The 27,460-nt window shown below is 42.9% G+C and overlaps 2 protein-coding genes across 3 annotated transcripts in view; one reads left to right on the plus strand and one right to left on the minus strand.

Annotated features, from left to right (window-relative positions):
- Positions 1-27,211, plus strand: Pex2 (peroxisomal biogenesis factor 2). 2 transcript variants are annotated; one of them, XM_089574509.1, is made up of 12 exons: positions 1-127; positions 328-391; positions 874-951; positions 1,039-1,101; positions 4,482-4,679; positions 9,966-10,118; positions 13,989-14,036; positions 15,678-15,884; positions 19,090-19,239; positions 21,352-21,562; positions 25,591-25,650; positions 27,152-27,211. In XM_089574509.1, the coding sequence occupies exons 2-9, from the start codon at positions 350-352 to the stop codon at positions 19,192-19,194; spliced, it is 894 nt and encodes a 297-aa protein (XP_089430635.1). In that variant the 5' UTR covers positions 1-127; positions 328-349; the 3' UTR covers positions 19,195-19,239; positions 21,352-21,562; positions 25,591-25,650; positions 27,152-27,211. The 2 variants fall into 2 exon arrangements, with proteins under 2 accessions (XP_089430635.1, XP_089430634.1); XM_089574508.1 differs by having other exon boundaries at positions 25,591-27,211.
- LOC149364556 (uncharacterized) overlaps positions 19,250-27,460 on the minus strand; it is a 57,944-nt gene continuing 49,733 nt past the window's right edge. The window contains exons 5-8 of the mRNA XM_089574510.1: positions 25,575-25,631; positions 24,443-24,527; positions 22,942-23,000; positions 19,250-21,509 (exon numbers count right to left, since the gene is read on the minus strand). Coding sequence (XP_089430636.1) covers positions 21,490-21,509; positions 22,942-23,000; positions 24,443-24,527; positions 25,575-25,631 — 221 coding nt within the window. The 3' untranslated portion in view covers positions 19,250-21,489. The remainder of the gene's footprint in view (positions 21,510-22,941; positions 23,001-24,442; positions 24,528-25,574; positions 25,632-27,460) is intronic.

A 27,460-nucleotide genomic window follows, 5' to 3' on the forward strand; every position in this document is an offset into this window, starting at 1 on the left:
ACTGAGACTGCCGTTATTTTCACGTATCACGTTGCGCCGTCTAAACCAATGTCCAATGTCTAAACTAATGTATAAGCCCAGGAACTGTTCAGCGGTTACTCATCTCGTTTGCGTGGATCGCCTACAAGTAAGTGTGCCAGTAAGAATGTCTACATCATTAAAGGTGTAAACCTGGTAATCTGTCGTGTGTTATGCATGCTGTTTCAGAAGCGGTCGGTAAGTTTCGGTAACGGCGTTCATTGCGTGTTTTTCTCGCAGACATTCGCGTAGAGCTTTTGCTTTCATGCTGTCATGCTATGTCATGCTATTAACCGTTGATATTTGCAGGTGTAATACTTTTCGGCCTGACATGAGTGCTGAAAAGCCTGTGGTCGGCTCTCGAGTCAGTCAGGTATGGCGATTTTTGTTTGCTTCCTGCATTGGTAAGACGAACTTGCATCTAAACTTTCCGCGTAGCATGTGTATACTTAGTGGCATTAGCAGGCCGCAGCCGGCCGACTTCTGTCTATTGATCTATGTGCGAGTCTTCTTGCTTTCTCCTGCCGGTGAACAACAGTTAGGCAAGTTTAATACTGTGTAAAATCCTAACTGGTCATACTTATTTAATGATTTAATTAACAAGTTCTCAGTTGATTGCAGCTGACATATCAACTTGTTCCAGTTGTAATCAACTAGCTGGGGACTTTTACCCTAAACTAGTTTGACCAGTTTTGGATTTTCGCTTTGGTTTGCACCACGTATTTCAAGTTTAATTTTTCCTTGGCAATGAATAAAAACGTGAAGCAAGCGTTGAATAGCCTGGTATTAGTGTGCTGCGCATGGCGGCTTTGCTTAGTGTACACCCAGTTTCATGCATTGGTCTCCTTCTTTCAGCTTGATGCTGTTGAACTCGACGATGAATTGTTCACATTGTTCAAGAACAAGCTTACTGAAGTATTCAAGTATGCCGGTGTAAGTGTGATGCGTAATCTGGCCTTTGTTGAAGTGACTTGTGCTGTATGGTGCGTCCAGATCTGTTAAGACATTCTGTCTTTGCAGGGAAACTTTTATCCAACCTTTGAACCTGAGATCAAGGCTTTATTGAAAGCACTTCTTTATGGCGTGAGTACGCATTTCTCTATTAAAGCCATCGCAGGAAGCTTAGTTTTCTGCCTGGTGCATGGTCACATTCGTCTTGCATTCAAGTTCTGTACTAACTTTAAGACTGTTGTGTAATCCAGCATTATATTTGTGCACAATGGGGAAGTAACCACAGATATTTTGTTACCATATGGTTGCAGCTGTCAGCTCCACTGCATATTAATATAAATGTAATCTGATTGTTCAGTTTGCTTCTTGCTCTCAATGCATTCAGCTGGGCCAAATGTAGCAAGCAGAAAGTTTAACTATTGAAAACAATATTTTGTCATATAAGGGTCATATCAGATGAGCTCTTGGTTAACAGCAGGACGCGGCTTTCAGCTAAAATTTTGTTTATTTCTTAATGTACTTGCGCGAAATTTTTCTAGTTTTCTTTGACCCTGGAGAAGTAGGAACTGTTTTGCAGCCATTTTAGCGAGGAACATGCATTACTCGACAAGTTTGATGACAAATTCTAAATATGAGTCCCCAAACTTTGCACCGTCTTTGCATTGCATTTCCAGGACACAAGAGTGCCCATTATCTGATATGGATACCCAGTTCAGGTGTCCTCCTCTCCATCATACATGGGAATAGGCAAAGCAGTGCAAACAACACGGACGGCAGAAAGAGATAACACACATGCTGACTACCTGTCATCCATGTTCTTCGTGCTGCTTCGCCTATTCCTAATGAACCAGCTAGCCCAAATCGTGATTCTTCATCACACATGGCTGAGGGGTGGACTATGGGGATTACACGGTATCAAATGAGGGGGCCGTCTGGTTGGTATTTAGGTGTGTTCAGTGTACGGGCATGCTTGCAGTGTGGAGCAGAAAAAAACAGCGCCTTCAGGGTGACAGTGAATGAAACATGTCGTAAGTGGCACGCTGCACACTGCAAAGAAGGCAAATGGATTTGTCTTCATTTATGCTGTGAATGCGATTTAAAGCTCCTCTCTTTCGAGAAGAGGGCTGATGCGGGCTGGTTGATACATGTTGGTGGAAGAAATGTAACAGTAAAAAGATTGTAACAGGGGGAATAAGGGTTGATTTTTAGCAGCTTTCACTTTTTCTGTGATTGCTATCAATCATCCCTTTGGCATTTTGTAACAAATGACAGTAGGGTGATTCTGTATTTTGTGCATGAATCCTGAGACATTGATGAGTACAGTAACGCTCTCGATTTTTCAGTGTACACGTGCAATAGTTTTCCCAAGTTAATTTTGTAAGATACATTTTTTTGTTAATACACATGCTGGATTTTAACTGTTATTTACATGAGTGCTGGGCGTCTAAAACAAGAATGAGCTACTTTATTGCACTGAGCAGCGCTTTGTGAACATGCTGATATAAAATATGTACACTTTCTCCTTAATTATTAACACCCCGGGGATGACTATATGAAGGTGTGAATTGCAATTACTGAACAGCTTTTCCACCTAGCTTATAATAAATTACAGTTCTGAAGTCAGCATACCTGCAAGTTACATATCTGTGCCAAATTTGGCTGCATTTCATGCATAAATAACAAAAATATTTTTAATCGCTGTATCCCTCCTTGTGTGACGACTTTCATTATTCTTTGTCTGAAATGACCAAAAACAAGCTTGAAATTTTGTCCAAGAAACGCAGAGCAAATATAGACGAGCATGCAAACTTTGACGGAGCACATGCCAGGTTGCAGGTAGAAATCGCCCCGACTGAAGCCATGAAGTAGGAAAGTTTAAAATTCAGTTGCGCTACAACAAACCGTCACTTGGTTGCAAAATTAGATGCAAAAGATCAGAAGACTATTTAGGACGTACTGTGAAAGTTGCGCTAAAATCAGTGAAGGTAGGTAAAACGCTAGTTGCCCTTTAACGACCCCTCCCCCAAAATTGAATATCAGGATTTACTCCGCACAAGGCATATTTTTGAGAAGTCCCACTTTGCATCCCAGCATGAAAATGACCAAAGCAGAGCAGACCCTTGAAAGCACCTACCTTCAGTTCCCTTGGATAGTATTCCGACCAGTCTTAGAATATGCTGTAATAATCTGGGACGTCTACACTAAGGCCTGTATTCATAAATTAGAGAGGGTTCATAAAAAAAGCAGTGAGATTTATCTATAATTCCAGTGGCCGCACCTCCATTACTAACCGTCTCAGAAAAAAAAAATGGCTTACAATCTGTTACTTACAGGAGTCGCAGTTATCACCTGAAATTCTTTTTCCAGTTGTTCAATGGGCATTACAGTAATGACACCTCACAAATAATTTGTTTTCCTAGTGGCCATGCTACATGCATGCGACATTCTCTTTCATTAAAACCTTAATTTACAAGAACTGCTATAAATATTCCTGTTTTCCTAGGTCCTTCACGGAATGGATAAACCTTGCCGATCATGTAACAACACTGAATTCATCACTTTTTGAGCCTTAGCTGCTATAACTGGTGCTTTCCTGAGGAATAATCTTCTTGGTGATTTGGATTGTTCCACTCAATTGCGTAAACATATTCTGGTTTTATTAGTTTATTGGTGTTTAACGTCCCAAAGCAACTCGGGCTCTGAGAGACGCCGTAGTGGAGGGCTCCGGAAATTTCGACCACCTGGGGTTCTTTAATGTGCACTGACATCACATAGTACACAGGCATCTAGAATATTGTCTCCATCGAAATTCGACCGCTGCACTATTATTTGCTTCTGTGCTATGACACCACTGTAATGTTGTGTTTTAATGCTATAATAATAATGTAGCATGGCGCAGTAATTTTTGTTGTTGATGACGCCTTGTCTGCTACATTTCTTTTTTTTATGTTATTGTACCAGTGTGTGTACCCGCCTGACATGGTCCTGCTTTTAAGGCTGCAATAGTCATAAATAAATTAAAATTCTGAGCATGGGAGTTTTTGCTAATGATCTATGACGTCAATGCTGTTTGCTCCAGAAAATCTCCCCAATACAACTGTTGCATGAAAAATTGAACTTGTTTCAATTTATAAATATTTGGGGCATTGTCATTGTCTGCAAATGAAAGTTGAGGATGCTTAATGGACATATAGGTGTTAAATATTGCTATGAGGTTGAAAAAGCTGCTGCAAAATGGCTCTTCATTTAATGACTTTGCTTGTGAATCTAGAGTGTCTTGTGACCTTGCTAGGTATTCGAAGCCTGTGTTACTGCAGTTGAAACATGAGTGCTTGGGTACAAACTAGTGTATTGGGACAGGCAGTAGTATGGTGGGGAAATCCTGCGATGTTTGTGTTGGCTGTTTTGTCCATTGTTTTTTGCAGTGAATGCAAAATCATTAGTCTTGCAGCCCTTATGTAACGGTGCCTTGTGAGCATCACTTCTGTGCCATATCCTGCACTTACTTTCAGTTCACTGTTTATGAGTGCGGAGCCACGGTTGGACAGAGGCTGCTGGGTCTGGAGTATTTCACAAATGGGATGAGTCTCGGACGCATGACCAGACGACAAGCGTTGGCCCTTATCCTCCTTGGTGTCGGCCTGCCCTGGTTCCGGGAGCGGGGAGTAAGGCTCTTCCTTCAGCTTGCTCCTCCACAGCAGCGTAGCAAGGTGTGTAGACGGCCCCTCGAGGGACAGCTATGCCCGATGTTACATGCTCAGTATGTTTTGACACTTCACATATCCCATGCTGTATTGGACCTAAAGCGTCATTTTCCTGAAGGTCACACTAATTCTGTTCTGCTACACCCAGCAACTTTTTTCCTCAAAGCATTAATGTTTCTCATTTTAACAGATTTTTTATGTACAGCCTGTGTGTTCTGAGTTCCAGTTTCAGTGTGCTTATGGATTCACGGTTGTCCAGAGATAATGGGGTTTGGTCACCTATTTCCGCCGCGGTGGCTCAGTGGCTATGGTGCTCGGCTGCTGACCCAAAAGACGCGGGTTCGATCCCGGCCGCGGCGGCTAGAATTTCTTTGGAGGAGAAATTCTAGAGGCCCGTGTACTGTGCGATGTCAGCGCACGTTAAAGAACCCCAGGTGGTCGAAATTTCCGGAGCCCTCCACTACGGCGTCTCTCATAGCCTCAGTCGCTTTGGGACGTTAAACCCCATAAACCAAACCAACTATTTCAGTGTAGTTTGGAGCTACTATGTGTATTTCAGAACACTGGACCCACTTGACTGCACCTTAGTCGACGTTATGTGGTGTCTCGAGGCGGGTCAAAGAAGGGAGCAAAGACTGACTGTTGACATCACATAGGTAGAAAACCAAGAATGAGACTTCTTATCGTCATCATCACCATCATCAGCCTGACTACGCCCACTGCAGGGCAAAGGCCTCTCCCATGTCTCTCCAATTAACCCTGTCCTTTGTCAGTTGCCGCCACTGTATCCCCGCGAACTTCTTAATCTCATCCGCCCACCTAACTTTCTGCCACCCCCTGCTACGCCTGCCTTCTCTTGGGATCCACTCCGTTACCCTTAAGGACCAGGGCCAGCAGTTATCTTGTCTTCGCATTACATGACGCTAAGGGTCAGCATGTATAGAAGGAATCACACAGTGCACAGGGTATGGGACACTAGAATCTGAACTATGGACACTGGTCAGTCTGCGAGTACACTAAAACCGAAACTCACAATTCAAGGCAACTGTATCATGGAATTTTTTGAGCACCATGCATTTAATGCAATTCACCTGTATGCGTGTGCAATGGGGAGCAAGGGGGGCAGACGGGCTGAACAGTGTGTAGGTTTTGTATGTGATTGCAAGCCGATGAAAACAGGACGACATGACGGATGGCAGTAGCATGATTTAATGGCTGTGGGCCTAGCACAACAGCTCCTGCCCGTGCCACTACCCGCTTCACCGTCTTCTAGTCCTTGACCTGACCCAGGGCCACTGAGTGATCGTCCCGATTGCAAACTAGAAGAAGAGCGTTGATGATGTTGAGCACGGCATGATGATGGGCTTGAAGGAATGGTTGACTGGAGAAAGGAAGAAGGTGAAGGGCTTGCCACCACAGTGGATGAGAGGATGATTGGATGAACACTGGCCCATGAAGCTTCCGGGCCAAAGGTCACCTGGAGCTGATGGCCGAGGCCCATGGATGCACCAAACGGCATGGGCATGGGGCTATGTGCTAATGTGTCTCGGATCAGTGGGGTCGTAGAGACTGGTCATGGCGGCATCATCAGTTCGTGATGTGTTCGTTTGGGGTGGGGGACGAGGCTGGGGCAAACGGCGAGGTCGGTTCTGGTCAGGCAGGCTGGGGCACCAATGTGCACAGGTAAAGTTTTCATTAAAAAAGAAGTGCGAGCACTGCTCTTCGATTTGCGTGGCTCTAACAAATAGTGGCAGCTTAGTTTTGGTAATGTGCCTTGTGCCATGTGTAAACTGAAAGCTGTTGTGGTCTGTATTTTATGTATTTCTCCGGCCCTTTTCTTCAGACTTCCTGCTTTAACAGGGCGTTTCACCTTTGGCAGGGGGATTTTGAAATTTTCCTCTGTGCTGAGAACCGTTTTGTTCTTTCCAAAGTATTACCCACAAGGTAACATGTTAGGGTCCACATTGCTTGTGAAGTGATTTGAAGTTTGACAGGGATATAAAACGGTTGTCTGGAATCATCGCACTGCTCTGTTGCTCCCTAGCCAAGGTGTGGATTTGACAGATGGTGTTACCTGCCGAGCAGAGGTGCAACCTGTATAAAGAGCACCTGATTTGGTGGATGCGTGACTTGTGTTGTTGGTGCCAGCAGGTAGCGCCACCTTTCAAAGTGTAACATTGCCGTTATTGTCTACAAGAAAAAGAAAATACTCTTGCTGGTATCAACAATTGATTACAAAAGTATCGGTTCAGCAAGTCAAACTTGTCTCTATTATACTGTGAATAGTGGTTGGACTTTTTTGGTTTTATTCTTGAACACTCAGTGGACTTTTTTTCAGCACATTTATTTTAGAATGTAAGTTTTTTTTTTCTCGGAGAAATATGTGGTATCTCTATGTGGTTGAAAGCCATGTAGAGTTTATCTTGGCTTTTTCTAGCACAAGCACTGAAGATACCGGCAATTACCACGCAAACACTCCTATTTAAAGCTGTCGGCGGAGAACGAAATTCTGTCACCATAGTAAAAAGTAAAAATGAGGCAGCTAAGTGATCGAGTCTTAATACAACAGCATACTCGTAAGTGGACATTTAGTCCTGAAAACTTTGTCATGTTCTGATTGCACTCTGGGCTTAACAAAAGGGCTGCACATTAGTGGTCATCTTGTTGACAGCAGTGCTGGAACAGCCGCTGTACTATTGTGGAAACCAAAGCGTAACACTTTTTCATGCCCATTTATGCATGGTATTGCTTTGACAATGGCTTGTTGTGGTTACAAACACGTTGTCAGCATTCTAGTGTGCCATGAAAAAACTTGCTTAACCAAGCAGTGGCTCTAAGCGGTAGATGGCAATCTGTGAGCACATGCTGGTGGCACTTAGCGAGAAAGCGGAGCATCCCTGTCTGTACTGGCGTGTCTGAGGTTGTGAAACAATGCCTCAAAATGTGCAGCCACGGTATCTAAGCCTAGAGATAGCAATGTCTCACCAGACCCCTGCTTTTGGCACTTTCTAAACTTTCTCCTGTGAAAATATGGACTCGTACTCTGTGGGCAGCAAATTATTGATCTTCTTCAGTTAAAACTTAATTTAAAAAAATGAATTCAGCATACAATTATCAATGTTTTATGATGTGAACCATAAACATTGCGGTACATACGTATGCTTTTGTTCTCTATTTGTTTTGCAGAAAATCTTTTTGCACCAAATATGCATGTAATGCTTCCCAGCTTATAGAATAATCACCAACTGCAGATTTACCATCGCATGCTTTTTCGCAGTGCTCTATAACTAGACGCCTTGCCAAATGCTTGGCTTTGTTGTGTTTGTGGAGAGGTTCTCTTATATCTTTAGTGGTGTTTGGCTACTGGCTGCCTTTCAGGTGATCGCTCTTAGCAACACTTTCACTTCTACAAAATGCAGCATTTGTGTACAGTGTTCTGCAACTTTATCGTAACAGCTTTGAAAAATTCTCCTGCCTGAACCGAAAGCTCGTTTATGGTGGAACCACCCACAAAGCTTGCGTATAGTGGTAAATTTTGTCTTGCACCAAGTTTGACAATGACACTTACGTGGTTTGGCCATGCTTGATGCGAAACCAGAATCGTAGGATACGAGATCAAGGGAGTGAAAGCCGAAAACGTTGAGTTTCTGCCGGAGGGCAGCATTGGCAGCATGTGTTGTCTGCGGAGGGAAGGGCCCCGACACGAAAGGCACCGAGGCGAGCATCGATAGGTGTGTGGGTCCTTTGATGAAGGCCACCGCCACCCTTGTAAATGCAATTTTTTCTCACTAAATGCATTTCTTGCAGGCAGGGGCTTATTATTTTTATTTCCTTTTCGGTTGCCCCAACCTATTCTTTGTCAGACAAACGTCAACACAGCCAGAAAGAGCCCTGCAATCAGTTTTTATTGAAAACAAAAAATTTTTGTGGAGCTATCATCATCATCATCATCATCATCTGCCTGACTACACCCACTGCAGGGCAAAGGCCTCTCCCATGTCTCTCCAGTTAACCCTGTCCTTTGTCAGTTGCCGCCACTGTATCCCCGCAAACTTCTTAATCTCGTCCGCCCATCTAACTTTCTGCCGTCCCCTGCTACGTTTGCTTTCTCTTGGAATCCACTCCGTTACCCTTAAGGACCAGCAGTTATCTTGCCTTCGCATTACATGCCCTGCCCAAGCCCACTTCTTCCTCTTGATTTCAACTAAGATGTCATTAACCCGCGTTTGTTCCCTCACCCACTCCGCCCTCTTCCGATCTCTTAACGTTACACCTATCATTTTCCTTTCCATAGCTCGCTGCGTTGTTCTTAACTCAAGCTGAACCCTCTTTGTTAGCCTCCACGTTTCTGCCGTCATCAGTGTCCCTTTATTTAAAGGGTTTTCTCGAGAAAGGTGTAGACACAACTTGAAAGACACAAGGAAGCCTTGTTACGAGCATGTTCGGGATTTGAAGCGTACCGGCTCGGCAGTCGCCTTCAACGACTAAACTCCGAAGTAAACAGACGCAGGTACATCGCATTCCACTGCGCAAATCAACATACCAAGCCTTTTTATTCTCACAAGATCTATTGCGCTGCCTCTGGGTGGTGCCACATGAAACGACTGTGTGAAAACGAAGCTAAAATGAAAATGAAACTGTTGCAGGCGTCTGACAGGCATAGAAGAGATTTCCATGAAAAGGATCATTCACAAATATACAGCTCAGTGGTTATGGCGCTTGGCTGCTGACCCGAAAGACGCAGGTTTGGTCCTGGCCGCTGCGGTCGAATTTCAATGGAGGCGAAATTCTAGAGGCCCGTGTACTGTGCGATGGCAGTGCAGGTTAAAGAACCCCAGGTGGTCGAAATTTCCGGAGCCCTTCGCTTTGGCATCCCTCATACTCTCAATTGCTTTGGGACGTTAAACCCTCATAAACCCATAAACCTTAATGTCCATGCAGGGTGTGGCTTTTTGCTTGGGACTGCATTTCAGTATCGTGGGTGGCAATATATGCTTCTTTTGCCTCTTTGCACTGCTGAGCTGTTGTCACAAATCAGTGTGATGACTGTACAGCACTTGTTGTTATTCAGGGTGTCTAGAGCATTTCTAACTTTTCCTCGGATGCATAATGTGATGCTTCAGGCACCATACTTACTATTTTGCTACTGTTTCTGGGGCTGACACTATTCATTGGCTAAATTTAACAGTCCTATTGTAGAGTGGATCAAAAGACCTATTCTTTGGATGTTTGGCCGTCCTCGCTAAGGTATACATTTTCTTGTCTTGACCTTTCCTCTTTGGGTTTATGCAGGTGGAGCGTGGGATCAGTCTCACAGAAACGGCTGTTCGTGTGGCCTCCGTCATCAACTTTGTGCTGTTCCTTGTTCGAGGGCGCTATTGCTCACTGGGCAACAGGATTGTTGGGGTTGTCAGTGGGCACTCTGCAAGGCCTATGCTACGAGAGGTAAGCTACGCAACGAGTGGAAGCATAAGGCTGTCACAAGGATGAGTGATTGGGGACAGAGATGTGAAGTGTGGAATTCTGGGCAGAACAACTTAGATTGTGCACTGGACCCTTGTCTTATGCATGAGGTCAAATATCTCACTGCTTGAGCTTGAAGTGCACTCTGAAAAGACGTGTCTGTGTCTCCTTGCTTGATGCCTCTGGCTGAATATTGCGTTGCCTTTCTTCAGGTGATTACTTTTCATGAGAGAAAAAAAAGCCTGAAAAAAGGCTCTTGTTCAATGTAAGTGATAAAAAGTTGGAGGCTTATCAAGGTTAAGCCCAGTGGATGCGAAGCAGCCTTCGTTTTGCATTCTTATTATTAACGTCCTTAGCGTTTGGAGGCATCTTGACCGCATACACGCCCGGTGCAAAGACGCTGGCGCGGTGACGGGCACAGAGACTGATGCGACGGCGGGCGCGCTCCGCTTCATCCCTGGCGTGACGTCACATATCACGTGATGCAGCGATGGTGGCGCCGCCGCCGCGTCACGCGCGATGGCGCGAACCGAAGCGTGGAGGCCTCCGCCGGGCGACGTCCGACGGCGCGATATGAGGCCGCATCTGCAGCCGATGTGACGTCATCACGTGACGTCACATCATGTGATCTCACTTCAAGGTCAATGGTGGCCACCGCCGGGCGTCGCGCGAAGGCCCGAAACCTACGTTAATATGCTTCGCATAAAATGGCTAAAATAGCAGTACCACAGCGTCATATGTATTGTGATCTGTGAATGTTACACTGTGTAGACTTGTTTCCTGTTGTGAAAATTGTCTGTTATTTATTGCAGTTATAAATTAATGAATCTCTCGGTGGCACCTTTCCTTGTTTTTGCTTATTACAAATGGTGTATTTCTTACATGGTGTGCTGCAAAGAATCCCCGTCCTCACAAGCTTGCAGCTTTGTGTGATAAAGAAGTGACTGTGGAAAATACGTTTTGAGCACAACTATGTTCCATCAGCACCAAACTTTCCCTATGGCTAGGGAAGCAATACTACAATTGAAAAAATTTTTCAGAAAAAGTTCTCAAGTAACTGCGTCACTTCATCCTTGCTGCTTCTAAGAGCGTCGCAGTTATCTGTTGCTTTTTAGAAGGCGGCTATAAATGGTGCTTTTTTGGGGGGGAGGGGGAGACTATTTTTGTGCCTCCTGCATTTTCTTATGTCTCATGCATGTTATTAAAACAGTTCAGAGCGCTGGAAAGGGGATATTTTAACGATAAGAGTAGACAGAGTAAACAAACCTCGAGCAGCACATGTGATTGTTTTATGTGTGTGAACAAGTAGAGGAATTGATGGGAAGGTGGCAGGGAACACCGTTTTACAGCAAGTGGTCATACTGAACACTGGACACTTCACTAGGAATGGCAATAAGGCGCTGTGGCGAGACTTCTGACAGTGCGGAACAACCTCTTTCCACTCCTGACACATCTGCATATTCATCGCATAACACACTCTCCACATTTGCACGCCTATTTTTGTCGTCGTGCTCCTTCAGGTCGTCTCAGATTACACCTTCTCAACGTACAGGACCACCATTGTGGACTATGCCGTGGGCAAGGGTACAGGACTCCCAAGTGCTAGAACAAATTACAGTGCTGTCTTATTCCCTTACAGCAGGCCTGACAATTCAAAGGCATTCAAAGGCCTGACAGTCTACTTTTAGGGACCCATGCATTTTTGGCACAGTGGGAAAGCCTGGTGTCCAAAGTGCGTCAGATCACTCAGTGGTTGCATTATAAATGTTTTTGAAGACTTTCAAGAACTTTGGATTGGTCACCACACTTGTTTTTATGTACTTCAATCCTGGAACCACTGATAAATAAGTGGGGTAGCTATCGGACACCATCAAAATCGACAAAAAAAAAAAAATGCGGAACCAGCCACAAGAAAGCAATTTTGCATTGAACAGCGAGATTGTAGTCTTTGTGCATGCCATCAGGCCTGTTGCTTTACTCGTTTGTGATTAAAGAAATGCTTGTAGCTCCTCTTACACATGCCGCTTGGACCCGCACGTAGAGAGGCTCCATACGGCTTTTGATTCATTATTGCAGGGTTAAGTACACTTGGGGTGGTCGGCAGCGACACGGATGAAATAGGGTCTTTGTGTTTGTTGAGAAAAAAAATATATTACTGAGCGCTTACTTATTTTTGGCATCTGCTTTAGTTGCATGTTACTCACACGAAAAAAATTACGAGTAGCGCTGATTTTTTTTTTTACTGTTGCCTGAAACATCTCGGGAATGAAAAAATCCGGGAGCTGAAATCTTTCCTGTGGTTTATTAATAAACCCTTGCTATTACTTCTTTGCTGACGTGGAATGAGAGAAAGCTCATTTGTAGACCGACTTTAATCAGCGCCACTCGATGTGCTGCGTTGCAGTAAATTTGGGCATGCTTGCCTGGCCGCGTCGAACGATACCAGAGGAGAGGTTAGAAATAAAATTCGCAAAGTCCAGCAGCGGGCTGCACTACTGCGATGTAGTGCTAATGCTTTGTAACACCTGACTCATGATGGCTCATTTGCACAAGTGTGTTCGCCTACTAAAGTACACATCGCCGCTGATTTGGCTGTTTGAGTTATCAGCGGCACATGCCGTTTGACCTTCCAGAGGGCACTCCGAATTTGTTCGGTTTTGCGTTACTGCTAACGACTGGGCATTTGAAGTCTTATAAGGACTGCTGCAGAAGGGCCTTCATCCTATTGCTCGATGAGCAGCCTTCTGTTCCCAAATAGTGTTTGACTGCCTGCCTTCGCCTCTCAAAAACTCATCTTTATGCTACGAGATATGCCATTGGAGAAGACCATATTGTTTTACAGCACTTCGGGTCTTCAAACACATACTATGCAATAAACAGGCGCTTTTATTACTTTTCATTTCCATAGAAATAAGGCCAGTGCGGCCATGATTCAACCTGTGAAATCATGCTCATTAAAAAAAGAAAGAAGGAATATTATTGCTACGGATTCGAGGACGTTTTAATATTTAGGGCTGTAAAAAATGACTGATTAAAAATCTAGGCATAACGTTAATTTTATTGCGCATGTATGCAACCATTTTGTTTTGGCCCTTGGAAGCTGGGGTCTATTCACAGACAAGATCACTGTTCAAAAAGTCGAGTGGGTGAACCCGCCTTATATTCTCTCCTTTTTGTATTTACCAAACCTATTTTTTCTAGTGTCATAGTAATTTGAGTGCCTCCGCTAGCAACTTCTTTACTTGTGTGGCAGGAGACTACTTGTACTCAGTGAACAATTTACATCTTGAGCTGCTGCAGGAATGGGCCCGGGCCGGGCCTTGGGTCAAGCTTGGTGGGCCGGCCGCGGGCTCAGTGAAGTGATAATGTAACAGGCCCAGGGCGGGCCCGGGGCGGGCCCAGGCTTGAAGTCGCGGGCCTTGGCTGGGTTTGGGCCTCAGAATACAGTGCGTGCAATGCTCTAATTCTTACCACCACAGTCTAAAAGTATGTTTGGCCACTTGTGGCTTTCTTCAATCAAAGTAATGCCATGGAGCAAATGGTGAAAAGAAGTATGGAGCAAGCACTTCACTAGGGCGTAGCCAACGGAAGTGTGCCAAGCAAGCCACCCGAGGAAGTAGTGGTACCAGCCTGCCGCTTGTCTGCTTCAAGTCAATGAGTGGGGCAGTCATTGTGGCGACTTTTTATTACTTTGTTGTTTGTTTGTTTTTTCTTCATCTTTTAACAAGAAAGTGTCCTGTACACATAGCCTCTCTGCCTCCTTGATGGTTTCCTGTAGCTTTGTCCTGGTAGAAACATTGGGGCACTCATGAGCTCTGCAATAGGTGACAAATTTTTGCTTGCTCCTTGCAGGTGCAGTTTGACTTCATGAATCGGGAGCTTCTGTGGCATGGCTTTGCGGTAAGTTTAAGCTTGCTTGCATTTTAAATATGCTTTAGTATTAACTACATGCTATTCTGAGGTTCTGAGGCACTGAGTTTGCTTTTAAACAGTAAGCCACCCAACGGATAGCAAGGTGCAGTGAAATGCATTTAGAAGGTTTGCGCCGTACCATAACATCTAAAGCACTGTTGATGCCCAGTTTCACTTAACTCACTGGGGAGGGGCATAATTTATTTTGCCTCGTGTTTATAATGGGCCACGAGTCTTTGGCCAGCGATCAAACTCTAGGACTGCAGATAGAACTTCAGAAGAGCAAGTTCAGAAGAGCAAGAGCAGCGCCTGTGTACGTCCTTCCTTGTTTCTTGTGTCCCGTCCTTTGCGCTGCTCCACCACGATGCAGATAGAAAAGGGTCTTTAATGAGCGATACCCAGCTAGCAGTGGCGTTCAGAATGCTACATCAACTGCATGGTTGCTGGTGTCATAGGTACAGCACCATGGAAAGCAGCTCCAGAAAGATAGCATTACCACACAAATTGAAGCTTAGTTTGCTTCTTTTGATATCAGCAGGCAGTAATTTTTTCCTGGGATATAGTTGTAAATAAGGTAAAGCCTTGAGAAAGCTCTGATCAAAGCTGAAGGCTAACCTTAAGCTGACCTATGGAGCCTGTTTTCGTGTAACCTGTTCTTCTTTTTAATGCAAGAATGTTTCCTGGATTAACTCGGCATACTAGCAGGATTACCTCGTGACTTCATGCTGCACATTCCAAACTTTGGGTCCTCCTTTATGAGGCATACGCATGTGTTTTAGCATGTTGACGTTATAGCGTATTCGATGATTGGCAAATTTTATTTGCCTAATAGGGGATGCAGCTTTGAAATCCCGAAAAATGGTCAATTTTTTTTTTTAGTCTTGTTATATCAGCTTGTATGTCTCGTTTTTTATGCTGTCTTGAAGTTTCATTGCTGAAATCAACCGCGATGTTCTCTAAAGAAATTGTTTCCTAAACCACGGGGACTATGCATTGCGCAGAAACACTCGAACAATGGGCGTTTTTCTTCGTTGCGGTTTTTTCACAGATACCTTGCAGGGCAGATTTCTTCACTACTGTTTTATCTATTTTGACCCTCCTTTGTTTTGGTGCACTCCGAGGACCATTGTGCAGGTCAAGACGTTCTTTGTTTTTTAGATTTGTGAATCTTCAGTTTCTGGTATGAAATTTTCTTCTTGCTGTTTATATGTCAAAGGACACTGCGTCGCAAAAATTCAGAACCAGAGCTCATGCTTTGCGAATGAATCTTGGACCAGCTTTCTTCCACACTTTAACTGTGCAGCCTTTTCACAATATCAAGTAGAAAAGTATATATTAGAAAACAATTTTCTGGAGATTTACCAGTTAAATTTTAAAAACAACTGAAAAAACAGCAGTCATAAAATTATTTATGATATGCTAAAAATATTACATGTACATACATCAAGAAATAAAAAAAATTTTGCTGAAAGCCACATCCCGCTTTCATAAACTGTTCGCTCACTTAAAGTACTTCTCAATCCCGTACACGTGGGTGTTGAAATTTTGTGGACGTTTTTTAAGTCAAAACTATTTTCTTCGATTTTTCGAGCAGTTTGTCATCTCTTATCTTGGTGTGGCTTTTTGCAGGAGTTCATCGGCTTCCTTCTTCCGCTGATCAACGTGTATCCAGCAAAGAACTTTGTCAGCCGGAAACTGCTGCGCCGTAAATTGCGTCCCACAGAGCCAAGCCAGAGGACGCTGAGGGACGTGGTCCACTGCGGAATTTGTGGCTCCAGCCCCACACAGCCACATGAGATTGGCTGCAAGCACGTCTTCTGCTACTACTGTATTGCGGTGAGTTCTTGGAGCGGATTGTACGGGTTTGGAGTAGGTTTATTTCAAGGCGTCACCAGTGCAGTGTTTATTACATGTGTGCTTTCAGAAGATGGCAAAATTTCTGGTGTCCATCCCCCCTTGAACAGAAGACAGTGTATTATGGGGTTGCAGGCCTTTTTGGTCCTTTGGTTTGGTTTTCGGCACGAGGCCGAAAGGACCTTTGACCTCGTGCCGTTGTGCTGTTGCACTACAGACCATGTCTGACCAACATGCCCACGAGCTCATGTTGTACACCTTTTTTTTGGTGACAGCCCTTAGTGGTACTTACTTCCCATCAAATCCACAGTGGTATCATGCCAAATCTCAGATTGCATGGTTCCCTGTGTTTCATTTTGTGTGTTTAAATTGTTTGAAGCAAGAAATTTTCTGCCATTTGCAGAAACTGCGATCTGCATGGCAACATAGGGTCATCATTGTAATTGAACAATGCCTTACAGTAACTTGGTAATGCACAATAGCTGTTGTTGTCACATAAAGCACAGTTTTTATGAATGCTTGATGACATTTTAAAATTTTTGTAAACACAAGTGTCCACGGGAGAGAAGTTGATAGGGAGCGTGCATGTGTAGTGCAAAGTTTCTAGTCAAGCCCGTGCAATTCCCGAGGCATCCCACTAACGAGTCTTGGGCTGCAGGCTCTATTCCTGGCTTTGCCGGCTGCATTCTGATGGAGACAAAGATAAAAACCCTGCGTGGTCGAAATTAGTCCATTGCTCTGAGTGCATTTAAATAGAGGCAAGGAGCAATGATGCCCATGGTCAGAATTAGTCGCGTGCCCTCAAATCCTGCCTGTTCTTTGTCACATGCATTGCTGTGATATAATTTTTTATTGTGTATTTCGTAGCGTTCTCAGAAATTTTGAACTTTTATTTGCAGCATTCTTGAAATATTTAGCTGTGCCTTTGTTAGCATGCTGCCAACACTCTGTTGTACAACCATTCCAGACGAGTTCACCAAATCATGGAATTGGTGATGTAGTAGGCAGGGATGTTGCCCATAGATACTGCCACTGAAGATAGATCTGTTCAGTAGTAGTAAGACTAGCTTATTGATTTCTGGAAATAAAGCAGCAATAAGTGCACACAGGCCTCTTGTTTATGGCTGATCAGTGCCCAGTTTTGCTTTCTTGCTTTTAAACAGCATTCTGTTGTCATGACTCACTAAAAAAATCATGACATACAGAAGGCCACATCACATCTGGGACTTAAGTGTACTTGCGTATTTTCACTTGTGCATCCTTAGTAATCATCAACATACTGCGAGGATAACTTATTTGTAGCAGTGTGTGAACATCTGTGATTTAAAATAGCGATACTGGATTTCTGTTTGAAGTGCCTGTGTTGTCCGTCAATTGTGCTGTGTCCATGTTGTTTCTTTCTGTCATTTCAAATGAGCTGGCCTGTAGATGTAACCTTGTGAACACTTTTGTACTCAGCATTTCTGAATATTCATCTGTGGTCAGAATTTGCCCTCGAATACAATTATTATGCCCAGACCTGTCCTTTCTTTCTTGCAAACGTCGCCACCATGGTATGCAGTGTTATCGTTTTATATCCCATTCCCTTTTCATTACACAATCAGTTTCACTGCTGCATTTGTGCATGAAAGCACTTGAAATTTTACATGCATCCATTTGAGTACAGGCAGTTTGATAAAAATATTCTTGTTTCTCTGACAAAACTATGGTGACCATTCATTTGTAGCTAGCATGCATAAATGCTGCTCAAGTGAGCAAGCTTTCATGCACTTCAGCTTGTAAACAGTGCTAACCAGATTTGTTCATGCTCTTGGCCTCTCAATTTTTACTTCCACATTTTTTCAGAAAAGTTAATACCTGATATGCAATTCAATGTTCGTAGAAGTCTTTTCCGAAAATTCATTTTCAGTGTAGCTATCTGCTTACCTGTGTGCAACTTTTTGTAATGTGCATATCACAGTGAATCAGCTGCCAAGTTTGGTCACCTAATTGATCAACATACTGTCGACGAGTATGGAGCCCACTTACTACTTTACGGTCCTAAGCTGCAAGAAAACAGCACTAAAACGAGGATACGCCTTTCATACAGCAAACCGCAAATGTAAGCAAAAGAGGACACAAGGCTGTTGACCTGTAGAAAAAGTTGCATTGTCTGGTCGTGTAGAAGTGTCAGAGATTGGCTAAGAGACCATGACTACAATTTGGACGAGCTGGCACTTTCTGACAATCTAGTTGCACACTTTTTCCAGCGTAACTGCACTGCTGTGTTTTGGGACCACAAACTGCTACGTAGGTATTCTGATAAGCTTACGAACAGATCAATTTGAATGCTCCAGAATTTCGGCGTTGGAAGAACAACTCTGGCAGTAGTCATGTTATGTCACATCGAAAGGACCTTGACTTTCTGTGCATGACATTGAGATATCATAGCTGACAAGAATTCCCGGTGCCCTTTTTCTTGCTTTTGGTGCATAAAACGTGTGTTCATATAGCAAATGGCAATCAGTGGTCAGCGCATTGAGTTTGTCACTTCATTTATTTTGTCCTGTTTGTCGGCTTCTCTTTTTACGTGATGACGAACCAACTAGCTCACCATTCCATTTCTGGTAACTGTAAAGTTGTGTCACATTTAGTCCTTTTTTTTTCTCAAGACAGACCTGCGAACTAACTAGCTAAGCGTGCTATATGCTTGACCAGACTTAAGTAATACGGTTTTGTACAAACCGTAATTTAGCATGCTTATACCAAACGATGAATTCGTTGATAGTCAAGGGCAATAGCAGGGGCGTGGAACTGTATGCAGTGTAACACAGTATAATCTTGATGATGCTATCACAAATTATACTGGAAGTTTCAGCATGATACAATTTCACAGAATTCCCCAGCTGAAGTGCACTGTGTACTATGTGTGAAAATTGCAGTGTTTTGAGCATTTTCCCATGCCACTGCAGACGATACAAATACAGTAGCTATGACCACACCAGTGAGCAGTAAGTGCCGCCCTCACTAGCCAGTGCGTGTGCTGCGAAAAGGCTTGCATAAATGAATTTCTCATGATCTTGTTCATTTTATGATGACATGAATTTTGGCTGATACGAATATTTTTCATGATGCCATGAGCTTCGTATCATCATGATTCTGATGTATACTTCACTTCGTATTTACTCCTCTTTTTTTCTTTTCACAGAGCCAGGTCACAGCTGATGCCAACTACTCGTGCCCGCGTTGCAACTGCCCGTCTAACGGGCTCGAGAATGTCAGGAAAGCTGCATTGCCTCTCAACTCGGGTTGACTCACAGAGCCGAGAGGAACGCTCATTCTGGGCAAGATATTCCAGGCAAGAGTTTTTCTCCACACTTCTTTTATTCATTCACAGACTTTTATTTTCCTCTGACTCGAAAACTCAACAAGATATACATGCTCTGAAGTTATAAATGACAATGTTTGCTGTACAGGAAGACACTGGAAAAGTGAGTTTTCAGAAATTGATGCTTGGTCTACTAAGCATTCACCAGGAATAGGCTGTTCACTTCTACTGAGTCCTTTCTAAGTTTAGGACAGATAGCAAATTGGTTTGCAATGCAATATGTGCTTCAAGTAGCACACATTACAGTACTACACTAGTAGACGAGAGCAGTGAAGAAGGTTCTCGCAGTGCAAATTTGAACAAAACAAGGAACCCTCAACCCACTGACCAACGTTTTGACAGAAAAGACCTGTCTCCATCTGTGCTGAGACTATGATAAGTCCTCAAAACATTGCTCAGTAGACTAAAGATTCCCTTCCCTCACCCCCAACCTTTGTTCAAGTCTGCAGTAGTGAGTTTACAAGGATTTGTGAAGAGCACTAAATGCAGGGAAATCTCACAGCTGTACACTGGTGGCTAAACTTAATTCAGAACAACCTAAATCTATTTTGTAGGTGACTTGACCAACCAGGCAATTTGCATACTTTTCTGTAGTACTCTGCAGTAGTATTTGCAGCCTTCATAAGGCAGTGTTTGGAAAGTTTATTGCTTCAATATAAAGATGTGGGGAAGGCTACAGTTGTATCGTGCAGACATTTTGGCCAATAATGGGCCTTACAAATTAAAACCGGTATAATTCAAGCTGTGAACCAGTATTATTTGTCCTCGAGCTACGAGTGTTTGAGGACACCTGTTATGCATCTCATTTTGGCATGTTATTCCTTCGTTCACTTCAAGACGTTAAGAGTCATATTCTTCCTAGGCAGTGGGTAAGACTCTGAGCCCTTGCTGCTTGCAGCCTGTTTTCTCAAGTTTTGCGCAAGTTTCATGCTTAGACGATGACATTCTCTGTTACACGAAAATGCCAATAGCTCGCTCTTGCTGGAAACCAACTCTGGTTTATCTTCTGTCGTCTCAGGAAAGATGTGCAGGGGCAAATGTGGAAGGGAAAACACATTGTTGATGAACAGTATTGTATGCAGACATTGTCACATCGTGATGATTTTGAAGATTTTCATCTCTGTGTGTTTTAGTGCTTCAAGTATCACACATTGCACGTAATGGGTCAGTGTAATTAGGATGATCATCTGTTGCAGCCCTGCATATTGGAGCTAGGAAAGCACTCTAAGCTGCTGTCTGAATTGCCTTTTTGCACCTGCTCCAACCTTTAAGAGGAGAAGTTCCCCCTGTTCTCATTTTTTTCTGTGGTCTTGACTTTGACTGACCAGAGGGGGATCAGTGGTCCTGTAAAATGTAACATTGCTAGTGAAACTGCGGTTATGTGTTAATGCCATTTGAAGAACAATCCCTTAGCCATTACTTTTGGTTCTTGTTTGGAAGCTACATGCCGCATGATTTCATTTATTTGCTATTCTTTCCCCCTACAGCTTCTGCTTGAAAACATGATGATGGTAGGATTTTTTGTGATTCAGGAGAGCATTTATTGACATGTGAAGGCGCTCATTGCTCTGTACCTAGGCCAGTGCTGCAGCATTACAAACGGAAACACAGGACTGTTTGTGCATAGCTTGTGTGACATTTGGCAAATAAGACACAGCAGTCTGTTGTTTATTAAAAGTATGCATTGTAATTATTGAGCATTCAGAAAAGCTCAATTTCCTCTCACCATGGCCACAGTTGAAAAGCTGCTTGTTCTCCTGGCCAGAGAGCAGTTATATTGAAATCGCACCATGGAAAATATTAAGGACCATAGATAGTGATCATGGGAAACACACAGACCACATGTTCCTCACAACATAGAGACTGCACAAAATAATTCATCATGCCACATTTGTTTTCTAGCCATCACAACCAACAATACTTGTTGCTGACACAGGAATTAACCTTGCTTTTCTGTGTCAGATGAGTAAAACTCAGGGCAAGCACAGTTCTTTTTCTGGGTCTTTGACACAGTTCTGGCTCGACCTTTCATGTGCTCTATGGAACTCCGAGACTGATGTGTTGTTGTTCTTGACTGCCCAGGTTGCCTCGTCGAGTTGACATTGCTCATGACGTCACGTCAACATCACTGGCGGCTAAGGAGCGCCATATTCCTCTTCGAGTGCTATGTACACTATGTACAGGAGGATTTCAAGGTGCCATCCTTGGAAAACAGCGACGTCACCGCTTCTTAGGCCGCTCTGCAAAGATGAAAGAGTGTTGTGAGGGTAACATTTCGGCAATGATGCTCACTGTGAGTTTATTGCTGTAAATATGCTAGTGATGCGATTTGCATACATTGTGATAAGGGGAACGTTGGGTAATTATATTCCATTGCACAGCATATTCAGCAAACTGTGATGAAGGTCCTGAGCAGTGTTTATATGTAGCTGTATAAGTTGCTGGGGAAAACCTAGCATGCGTATAAAAGTAGGAGTAGCCGTTCTGTTATGTCTAACCACATATGAGTTGACCTGAATGCAGATTGATGACCTCGTACTCAAGGCATGAAAGGAAAAAAACATTGCAATACCATTAGATAACCTGACATGCCCCTGACACACAGACATTGAAAAGAAATCATTTCAGAGGTCACAAAAATGCGGACGTTATGGCTCTTCTAATCTGGATGAGAGACTCATAATTGTGGCTCATGGTGAAAAAATTATGCAGTTAATTTTTTGCTGAAAACTGAACATCTCAAGAATTACAGAGTTTGGAAAATGTTTCCAAATGTTGATTCACTTATGAGTCGACATCCCAGATGGAGTTAATAATCTCAGAAAGCGAAGTCAACTTGTATGTGGGCATAATATGCCAGTTGGTCTCGAAAAGTGCCTTACAGATGTTCTAAACTGAGCAGGTACTGGTAATTAAACTATATGAATGTGAAAGTAAAGTTAGATTTTTTTTTTAGTCAGGTATTCACGTTAATGTGGAGTACAATATTTATTGTACTGACCTGCCATTGTGCACCCACCTAGTAAATGTGCGTATTCTGTCCACTGAAAGAAAATCATTGCTGAAAGCTTGAGAACATGTTGCTAATCTGTTTGGCTGCATCTGCATCTCATGATTACATTCCAGAATAGCTAGTCATTTCTTGACACCTCCATCACTCTCATGTGCAAATTGAAAGCCTCTCTTTTCGAGAAACTTGTACCGGTCACTGGAGAGCTTTCTCAAGTCTGTAACAATTTCCCGCAGACTTGTTGCTTTGCTAACATTGTCTGGAGTTACAAAGTAACACAAGTAGAGTGAACATTTCTTTTAATGCCTTGTGGTTTGTGGTTGTGCAATTCACAGAGACTAGTAACCACAGCACAGTGGCAAACTGGCTTTCATTATTTCGAGCAGCTAAGGGTTTCCAGAATTAAGCCATAAATGAGAAAGCCTGGCGATTTGATAGTGCATGTTGTGTCCGGCCTGCATAAGGAATAAAATATTAGTATAATTAATTGATATTATTCCAGGTGTCTGCAGCAGCTTACGTTTAAATTCATCTTAACCATTTTAATGTTCATTGGCAAAAATTGTTCAGTGAATAATGAATAATTGAACAATGAACAAATTGTGCAATGAACAAGCGACCTAATAAAGAGAAGCGGGCATTATGGTTGGAATAATACTTACTGCGATCAAAGCTTTTCTCTGTTGAGATCTTGCACTCGACAGAACCTTGTTTGCAAGTGCTATGAATGAACATGGAGGCAGGAAATTAGTATTTGAAACAGAACTAGCCACACATTGCACATACTAATAAGTGGTGCATTCTTAGTACTGCCTCATTCCCACACTGAACTTGCATGTACAGGTAGCTGCAAAACCTGACAGAACATATGTACTGTGACTAAATTTCGTAGCTATTTGTGCGTATAGCAGAGGCGTAATGGTGTTATTCCTCTCTTGTGTGCAGACTGCACCTTTTACTTGTGTTGTCCATAACAAAGTCAAATTTTTGCATGCCTCTAGTTGTTCACAAACTTTTCCCTCCGATAGCACTATCTTCACGCTGTTTCACGCAGTCTTTACTGCAATCTACTGAGTATATCTTTTGTTGACCAGCACAACAAAGAGACAAGTGTAATATTTTCAGACACAGTCACCTTGTTTAGCACAGCCAGTTAGTTTTTTGTCTTGAGTGCTTTGGAGTTGTGAAAGGAATCTCGTACTTGCTCATGACAAATTTCCCACACATGGACAGCTACAGCTTTCTTTTAAAGGCTTATGGCACGAAACTTGATATTTGTGAGATTTGATTAGGCTGAATAATGTGAAACACTATGACTGGTAACGTGGTAAAGTCATGTTCTACTCAGGTAAGCTTGTTTTTCCATAAATATGTGGACTCTGAAGGATAAATGTGTTTTAGATGATATATCTTATTTACTTGCGTAATATGCGCACTTTTTTCTTTAAATTATGGCTTCAAAAGGGGATGTGTAGGTAAAAATTTTCTGAAAATATTCTAAAAAACTCTACAGAGGTCTTAACGTCCAATATATACTATTTTCTGCCGCCTATTCGCAGAGCTCCCATCTCGTGCCCCTTGCTGGTCAACATAAAAGTTGACTCCAAATACAAGACACATAGACCCTCCCACCCTGCCCCTCATTATGTAGTTCCCCGCAGTATGGCATGACGGTCCGGGCACATCTCCAGGCGATAAACATGCAACATTACAATCGCAAAGCCAGCAGTGGGAGGCAAAGGAGATAATGGGCAATAAAACGGCACCCTTGCATGCGGCCTGGCTGACTAGCGGGAAACTGAGCAACAAACGGTTCAGTAGTTTCAGAATCGGGTGCGGACGCAATTTTTCGTCCGGGAAAATGACCACCAGCTCAAGTGAGCCAGGTACACTGCACACAATTCATGTCCATACGACTCGCACCTTTCAAAACCGCACACGGCGGCGCTGCCACGCCGATCTTCCTAACCCTGCCTTGCGCGCACCCACATACATGCTGGTGGTCTGGCGCAGCAGAGAGAACAAAATATGCGAGTGAAAGTTTTTTGTTCTTTTCTTCAAAAATCCGGGTAAAATTTTAGGGTGGCCTAATTATGCACGGGCTCAGATTACGCAAGTAAATATGGTATGCATTAATGTGCAACAAGAGTGGCAGTGCCTTACCATCCAGTAATGTATGGCTTTTGCTTGAACTCCTCCATACTCTTGTACTGCTCCTTGGTCAGGATGCAGCCACCAGGTAGGAATACTGTGCACACACACACAAAAAAATGCAGCAGGGGTAGAAATATGTTGTAACGAAGACATCTGAAGCATTCTGCTCTGTGCTGCGAGTTGGGAGACAAAATAAATTGAAATGTAAAAATGTTAAAAAATGTAAAAAATTAAACGTGGGCATGAAAGACATAAAATTACATTGAAAAATAAGCAAAAGAAAAATTAACAAAATTTAGCCTACCCATAAGACGTAAAATATGCGAAATTCACACAAATTAAAAGCAGCTCGAAGCACTTGGAGAATAGTAGGGACAGTACTTTCATTATCGTGTGTGATGCAATTTGATATGTTTTACAATGTTTTTGAAATTTAGCTAATACTCCGCCAGTGATTACTCTTCATACATGGGTCCAAGCCTCTTTGTACATTGAGGCAAGCTTCCTATGAAGAATCAGCTTAGCAGCACTTTTATGTTCACTATGCATTTTCTATGCATTTCACAGTGCATTTCCTAGACCGTCCCCTAAACTGCTCAAATCTCGTCTAAACTGTTGTATACATTGTACACACATCTACCTATATTTGTTTTGTTACTTAGCATAACCAGGACTATGCTATTATTGAGAATGTTCCAATGCTGAATTTATTAGACTCATAACGGCATATTATCAAAGTGAACTATGATGGCTGGACTAAACTCACATATTTACTCATTGCTTTGCTGAAAGCTGCTGTAAAAACCTATGCAACACTGCAATATTCATAGAGGACATCTCACTTCTTAATTAGCTAATTACAACTTTAGTGACAAAAATGTGATGGTCCCATTGCAATTTTGGTTTTGTTACTTGCAGTGACCGTTATTGGGGCCTGGGTAAACAGTGACCTCAGAAAACTCGGGAGAAATCAACACACTACCAGATCCTTCTTGTTATTGCATGTCACTGTCGGGATGTTTCTGTATTGTGTTTATTTCTGTAGGTGCCCCCACTTGGCAGCTGTTTGATAATATTTTGAAAGTGGATGTCTGCTCACTTTTTATCAGGGACACTCGAATGGCCAGACTTAAAAGGTTACCTGTTTCGCTGCCCAGGCTCTCCAGTTGGGACTGGCTGCTATCACCAGAGGGCAGTGCTGCAAAGGACAGAAATAGGTGAAGAGGCACTGTCAGTGTGTCTTTATTGTTGTGATATGTCTGACCTCTATCACAGGGAGGACTGGAGCGACAAAAACAGGATGTTGGAAGAAGAACACGTCTTGTTTTTGTTGCCTCATTCCTCCCCGTGAAACTGTGTACCAACCATGCAAAGTAGTCACTCTTTTGTGTACACGCCACATGAAACCATAAATTGTAGAAACAGCTGTAGAAGCTACTTGTAAAACATGTTGTACAAGCCAGTACCACATCTCATAATTGGGATTGGAGTGAAAGCTATGAGGTGGCATTCAAGGCTGTGCACAAAAAAAAAAAGTTGTACATTTAGGAGCCCTTTGTGATGTCAAAACAGTACAGACAGACATAACAAGGCCACTAGAGAAGTGCTTGTTTTTCATATGTTCATGTATTGGTGCTGCTTATTTGCCATGAATTATTGCAAACTCGCCTAGCTCTGTGTACTTCAGCATATTAGGAGCACTCCTGTACACTACGCTTTCACTGTTCAGCTATTTACACAAATGAAGTAGTCATACTAGCTTAAATAAACCAAGCTAATTGGCTTTTGTGCTTGATGACACTCATCAAGGAGCATAGCACCTGCACTGTATGCCACATAGGCATACAGTGCACAGATAAATTCACGTTTGATTGGCTAGTAGCAGCCGTAGCCTCTGCTTCAGTAGCATTGAATTGCGAGGCAGCGTTTAGTTGTGCTGTGGTGTAAGTTAAACTTGCTGTTTTGCTGAAGTTCATTGAAACTTTAGCACAAGGTTCCATTTAACTTCATAACTGAATCATCTTGTTATGCAATAGATTGATTCAATTTCCTGCCCATTGGACTGAGCTGTGATTAATAAAAATGGTTTCAAAGAATTTTGTTGTACACAAGAATTAATTACCGAGCACTTAGCTCTCCTTTCCATCTAGAGGTGTAGTGTGGGCATTAATATTGCAGAGTATGTTTACATACTGAAGGCTGGGACAAAACGTGTTTGGGTTTGTTTCTTTCTTGCTTAATTTAGCACCAGTCATAGAGCAATGCCATCTCCTCAATTAGTGGCTTTCAAGTCAGGTTGCGGTGTCTTGACATCAAGAATATGTAGTGTGTACTGTTTCTTATGAGGCAGTTGTCAAATTGTGCTTTCCCCGCACTTTTTTTTATTTTTTTCACGAGAAGCTGGATCTTCAATGTGTGCATTATTGCATGCTGTTGTCTTTAAAAATTTCTGGATGTTAATTCAATTTTGCCTTGTGTATTACATGGCCTGGTAGATTGTAGGACATGCCAGGCAGGCAACTGCAGGGATAATTAGCACACAAATAGTGCACCTGAACTGGAATGCACTAGATTTCTTAGTTTACACATTTTATGGTATTGGTTCATGCCACTTAATAAGCATGTAATTGTACAAGGTTTCCCTGTTTGTAACAAATATTGCTCTGAAACAGATTTTATGAGATTCGCCACTCACTTTCCTCTTTCTTCGTTCTACAGGTTAAATTGTGAAGCCTGCCACAAGAGGACTTGGCATTTGATAAATGTCTGGGCTAGGTGCATTATTTGTATTCTTTGATGGCCGGATGGGCTGCTGTCAGCTATGGTGTAATGTGACATAGCATTGTGGGCTGTGCTTTGTAGTCTTGTCTTGCAGAGGAGAGGCACAGCTCACTCAGTTGGGCATATTGGCAGGCTGAGGATGAAGGATGTGCCGATTACAAGAGTTTACACAATGAACTGCTTTTTAAAGTGACTGTCTTCTACACAGTGCATTGAGGTGCCTTGAAGACAATGAACTTTTGAGTG

The sequence above is a fragment of the Amblyomma mixtum genome, chromosome 2, assembly GCF_055824585.1.
Source record: "Amblyomma mixtum isolate Tamu chromosome 2, ASM5582458v1, whole genome shotgun sequence".
NCBI classification, from domain to species: Eukaryota; Metazoa; Arthropoda; class Arachnida; order Ixodida; family Ixodidae; genus Amblyomma; species Amblyomma mixtum.